Source organism: Vicia villosa, unplaced genomic scaffold (genome assembly GCF_029867415.1).
Source record: "Vicia villosa cultivar HV-30 ecotype Madison, WI unplaced genomic scaffold, Vvil1.0 ctg.000460F_1_1, whole genome shotgun sequence".
Classification (NCBI taxonomy): Eukaryota; Viridiplantae; Streptophyta; class Magnoliopsida; order Fabales; family Fabaceae; genus Vicia; species Vicia villosa.
In genome coordinates this window covers 75,109-81,274 of record NW_026705220.1, presented here as the reverse complement: position 1 = coordinate 81,274, position 6,166 = coordinate 75,109, and the positions used below count along the sequence as shown (strand labels likewise).

General features: G+C 33.6%; 1 protein-coding gene across 2 annotated transcripts; it reads right to left on the bottom strand.

Moving 5' to 3' along the window:
- Positions 1-1,063: 1,063 nt before the first annotated feature.
- Positions 1,064-4,579, bottom strand: LOC131628524 (DNA polymerase II subunit B3-1-like). Of its 2 annotated transcripts, XR_009291841.1 has the most exons (5): positions 4,140-4,579; positions 3,948-4,032; positions 1,610-1,651; positions 1,331-1,488; positions 1,064-1,243 (listed from the first exon to the last, which is right to left on the bottom strand). XR_009291841.1 is itself a non-coding variant. In XM_058899356.1 (4 exons), the coding sequence occupies exons 1-4, from the start codon at positions 4,485-4,487 to the stop codon at positions 1,415-1,417; spliced, it is 549 nt and encodes a 182-aa protein (XP_058755339.1). In that variant the 5' UTR covers positions 4,488-4,579; the 3' UTR covers positions 1,064-1,414. The 2 variants fall into 2 exon arrangements, 1 of the variants encoding a protein (XP_058755339.1); XM_058899356.1 differs by having other exon boundaries at positions 1,064-1,488.
- Positions 4,580-6,166: the final 1,587 nt, after the last annotated feature.

The window sequence follows — 6,166 nt, the reverse complement described above, 5'->3', positions numbered from 1 at the left end:
AACCCGAATCTCCGAACAATTTTTGTTTTTTGCCCCAATCTTCAATGGAAATGAAGAATTAAAACTCAAACTCGTTTTAAATAGGTTCGGGCATCCCTGCCCCGCCACCATCCATATAGTGAAATCAATTTTTTTAATAGAAATATTCATTTTTCCTAACATCAAATTAATTACCAATAATAAAAGGGTTAAATAAGTTTTTGGTCTCTATAAATATTGCAGTTTTCATTTTTAGTCCCTCTCGGCTTTTAGGCAACGGTGGTTTTTTTGTAAAACCCGTTGCCTAAAGGCAGGGAGGGACTAAAAATGAAACTGCAATATTTATAGGGACCAAAAACTTATTTAACCCATAATAAAATAAAACAATAGAAAAAAATTTCAAAAATACATTTCAAATATTTAAAATACTAAATTACAAATCAAAATATCAATTTATATTTTATCAGAGAACATTCAAACCCAGTCATAGGGTGAGTTCGGGTGGCTCTCGAGTACGGTTATGTTGTCATGCATAGTCGTATGGTAGTTGGCAAGATTTCTAATTTTACAAGGTCTGGAGTTCCCAGAGTACGATTATGTTGTCATGCCTAGTCTTATGGTAGTTGGCAAGATTTCTAATTTTTCAAAGGTCCAGAGTTCCCAGTCAAAGGGTGAGTTCGGGTGAGTCTGGAGTACAGTTATGTTCTCAGTAGTTGGCAAGATTTCTAATTTTTCAAGTTCTGTCGTTAGTATGTTATATTAATCTAGTTTTCTTGTTGATTAGAGGGGGTATCTCTAAGGTTGCGATATTTCTAATTTTTCAATAAAAATGGATTTTTCACAAACAAGAAAACGCAAGAGAAAAGTATGAGAAATGTGTTCAGTGCTGGTAAATTTAAGGTTTCAAACAAAGAAGGAATATGAAATACTTTGAATTCTGAAACTCAAATGAGTTGTAGTTACAGTTGACAAAATTTTGGTTTATACAACTGACAGATTATGTTTCAAATCTGCATACTTTGTACTTTCAGATATTATCAAATGTTGTTGCTGAAACAAAACAGAATTTGTTTGAAACTCAGAATGAAGCAGGGATTAACATAAGTGCAGAATGTTAGTGTTTTATACTTGACTACAAGTTCATATTTGGGCGGCATACTGATACAAGTTCATATGTTACCAAATTTTCAATACAATTAAGATGAAAACAAAAAATTACAGGCATGCTGATAAAGCAATGTCAGGCATGGAGTATGCATAATCCCTGGAAAAAAATACCTAACCATAAGAGAATGGGACATTAAAGAAAAGGTAAATACATGATGGAAATGCAAGACAGTGCATTACTCACCATCATACATATTTCCATTCCAGAATGTAACAGATTAAACAAAAGTACAGAATTAGATTATCAATTATCTTTGCTTTACATTTCCTAACCGCCTCTTTCCCCTCTTGAGATTGTCTCTCTTAATGCATCCTCAGCTTTCACTTTCTCAGGAACAAAATCTAGACAAGCAAACGCAGTGCAGGAATCTTTTTAATTAGTGCTAAATAAATACATGGAAGAGTAAACTTCAAATATTTCAATAGTTACTGAGGGAAAGTTTCAACAGGGATAAGAAGTTACCAGACAGAAAGTCGAATCTTTTTTGCTTACTAACAACATTTGCTGAAACACAAAGCCATTGTCAGCAACGGTCTAATAAGTAATTGGGAAATTTTAAGTCACAATGCATAACCAAGCAAACAAATAAACATGCACAAGGATCAATTATCATGGACATAGCAAGTACCAATTCTACAACCCATGTAAGCCATGGATTAAATATTAGATATTGTGTTGGACTTGGTTCATTTTCAATTTTAACACTGTCAAGTGAAGACCAAAAACACAAAAAAAAAGGTTTTACAAAATTGAGTTATTGAACTTCCCCCTCCTCACTTTTTCTCTTATTGATAGAGGTAGAACAAAATTATCAAAACAAAAGGCTTGCAGTGAATTAAATGCCAGTAACTAACTCATTGAGTTGAATTTATTACTTTGCTTTCAAAACCTGACAATTTTTTATTCATGATAGACATTTTCTTCAATAAGGCATAGGGAAAGAGAAGGTAATATTTGTAATAGCTTGGAATGACAGAAATTCTACAAAAGAGCAAAGTTAAGGATTAGATAAGCATTCACATTCCTCTTTCTATTTCACAGCATTGAAGAATTTGAATGGTTTTTAGTTTTTACCATAGCTCAACACCATTTAACCCTAGCTTAATAATAGGTCAATTTTATTTCATGTCGATCAGAATATTGATTTATAAACTATGAAGCCCAGACACAGACACAAGGACACTATTAATGTAAAAAATATAGGATACAGACACGGATATATATTTAATATAATAATAAAATAATGCAGTTTATGAGCACAATCTATAAAGAGTCTAAAATGAGAACTAGAATGTATGTATAATTAAACTTAGTACTCTTAATCAACCAAAAAAAGACTTAAATTGAGTACTTTCAATTAAAAAAGAAAAAGAATGAGTATTGGAAGAGAAAGAGTGGAATACTGACGGGGGCGACGGTGGAATACCGGAGTGCGGCAAAGTGGCATGCGGCAAAGATGAAAACAAATAAAGAAGATGAAAACAAACAGAGAAGATGAAAAAACAAGGAATAGGAGTTTTTTTATAGTGGAGAAATGGAAAATGAATTGTAAAAAACGTTTTTATTTTTTAAAATTCGGTGAATTTGAGAGGTTGATGTGTCTGTTATTTGAAATAGTGTGTCTTATCCGTGTCGTTTGCATTTTTATTTTTATTTTCCATTGGACACTTCAAAAACGTGTCTGATACGTGTCGTACGCGTTTCGGTGTCCGATACATGTCTCGTGCAGGGACACGCCTTCTGATTGGCGTGTCAGAGCTTCATAGTTTATAAAACAAAGTGGTGATATTTATAAGTGAATGGGTTGAAATTATTGAGAAGTGAACGGATGAAACTAAAAATTCTGCCCACTTGATATCACATGGAGAGAAAATTTACATGCAAAATGCTATATAAAATGACTAGGTGGATACTATATCACATGACATGCCCTCGGGCTCCCATGAATTGATAGGTTTAACATGATTGATTGAGTAGACTTGGTAACATTTTAGTATGGGGGAAAAACTTCATGCTGATTTCATCCAAATTCCTATCAAAAACTCACCTCACCCACCCATTATTCATCTAAGAAGTGCAACTCATAATGCCTAAGAATTCTACTCAGGCAGTTCCATTTCAAAGTGCATACAAAAGAACAATGTCAAGTCCTAACTACATTGTTATTCAAGACAAATATTTGTGCAGGAAAACACAACAAAACAGGTCAACCACCAATCACAAGTTAACAAATAGTCAAATACGAAACACGGACAGATAACCATACATAGGGAGGTAAAAATTGATAAGTTTCATACATCAATTCTTAATTGTTCAAGCGGAATATATCACTCTCTTCAAAAGCATTTACTCTATATTTATAGCTTAATAGCTTTACAAAAACTAAGAAAGGAACCCCTTAAATTCCATATGGTGAGCGGCTAGGAAGCATCGACACAAACACTATATTGACACTACCACTTAAACACAAATAATAATTTAAATGCAACCATGTGATTCAGTGTCGGACACCGACACATACTAGACGCCGAGCACACCTTCAATATGAAGTTTCACAGAGTTACACAGGCAAAATTACAGGTTACAACAACAACAAAAATTACTAATACCAAATAAACAATCAGTTATAAATCCCATTGATATCAATCAGGAAGATCACCTTACGACTAACCCTAACTTCATACACTCGCATATCGTTGCACAAAAAGGAAATCACATAGTTTCAAATACACAAGCAACTAAGCAGCAAGTAAATACATAATAGCTTACGAAAAAATAGAGAAATTGAAAGAGACATTACATAGGTGATTGTAACTTAGATATTTCTTACGATCCTGAGCACAACAAGCATAAGCTTCCAGAGCCAATTGTTCAAGAAACTTCTCCTGCAAAGAAAAATAAAACGCAAACACTAAATCAAAAATCCATAACAAAAAACGAAAAAAAAAAAAAACTATAGCAACAAAAAAAATATAAATGTTCATAAACATACCGCAGCCTTGTTAATCGCCAATATAGCTTCCTGAGTAACACGCAAATCGCTGATTTCCGCTTTGATTATCGTCCTGATTCGACTCATCGGAAACACGTTCGTTTTCGCTTCTTCTTCTTCTTCAATGTCGTTCTCGTGTTTTATTCCGTTATCTTCTTTTTCTTTGGAATTTCCATTGGCGAACTTGAGTTTCTTACTCTTGTTGCTTTTGATCTCCTCGTTGTTCTTCTTCTTCTTCTCACTGGATTTTTCTACGTCTTTTTCCTTTTTGATTTTGCTGGTAGGTGTTGAGGTTTCTGGTTTTTTGGCTTTTTTGTTTTCTGCTATGGAATTGTTTGAGGAAGCCATTGTGTGTTGATAAGTGATTATGGAGTAGAAGCGCTTTTGGTTCTAACGAACACTGATTCTACTCAGGGTTTCAATTCGAACACACAGGGTTTTACTTTCTGCTCGAACCGGGTTTGGTTGGAGGATGAAGCGCATGGGTACTCGGTTTGAATTAAACCGGTCCAGCTCGGCCCGAAAATTTGTAAATAGGATAGTTGCTTTCAAAATCGTTTATTAGGAGAATGTTATTAGCACCCTTGTTTTATACTTCCTCATCTTGAAACTTTTTGTATACACTTTTTTGAATTTCAAAAGATAGCTTCCTTTTTCAATTTGGATTCATAAACTAAGTCCACTATTTTGAATAAGAGTAATACATTTGAAATTTTAGTAGGATGATACTTTTTAAAATTTGTCATATTTGCGTTCAAAGACATGATTAATTCTTGTTTTTTTATTAAGAAATCAATTACTCCGAAAAAAATTCTTCTATTTATACTTCAAATTTAAAAGTTAAATTTTCGATTTTTTTTCTTCAAATAACCATGTATTTGTTTACGGTGGTATTTCGTAAACAAACGTTAGTCTTCCAAAATAACAAATATATTAGTTACTCGCAAGATTGGCTAGATTGATCCTAAGACATAGTCTATGTTTCGAGATTTTGATGATTGAGTTGTGTTCATTATTGGCTTGGTTTTATGTTTGGTTTAAGAATGAAAGAAATATGTTTGAAAAGTAAAAGATAAAGCGTAGGAATGGTAAAAAGATAAAGTGCAGGAATGAAACAAAGATATTGACTCGAAGGCAATAAAGAAAAATAAAGACTTTACTGAATGTAAATATGAATTGATAAATTGTAAAGTAATTTGATTAACATAAGATTCACACGTACATTATCAGCACTCGTTTCTCGTCACTTGGTAGTTTGAGTATAATTGAGTTTTGTACAGGTTTGAACACCCTAAAATCTAACACTAAGACCTTAATTTATATTATTTCGACCCTAACGGCCTTTTCCTAGCATAGTGCCACGTTTTCGCTTGCATGCTCTTCGATCTTCTAAGACTTCCACGCGTCATTTTGGATAAGATAAATCGTTTGAATTCAAATCTCCTTCTTGAGGCGCCAAAACGCACCCAACATGGCTGTCGAAGCTTAATTTCCAATTGCTCCAAAATATTCTAACTTTTACCCTTTGCCTTCTAAGATATTTAACTAAAGTTCGCTTCGCAAGGTAAAGCCCCTTTTACACAAAAAAATCCCGAATGGCCTTCGAAGCCATGTTCCATGCCTCCCTTCGAGGTATGTTCTTTACAACCAAATCCTCTTTCGCCTGTCGAAATCTTCAGCTAATAAATTGCCCCCAATAAATGTCTATTTTGAAATTTATGCAGAAATGGGCATTTCTTACGAATTTGATTTCGACAACTAGGTCTTTCAATGTCTTTTCAAACTCGTGACGTCATGGTCATTATGACCACAAGTCCAAACTTCCTATCAAAACATGCACGAAAAATTGCAAAATGATAACCCCTAATAAGTGTTTACGGTGATTTCCGGTAAACAACCGCTAGTCTTCCAAACTATAATAAATATGATTTGGTTACTCGCAGGATCGACTAGATTGATCCTAGGACACATAGTCAAGAAGATTGTTTTCAATATTTTGTCGAATCATATTCATAATTTGTCTTCTT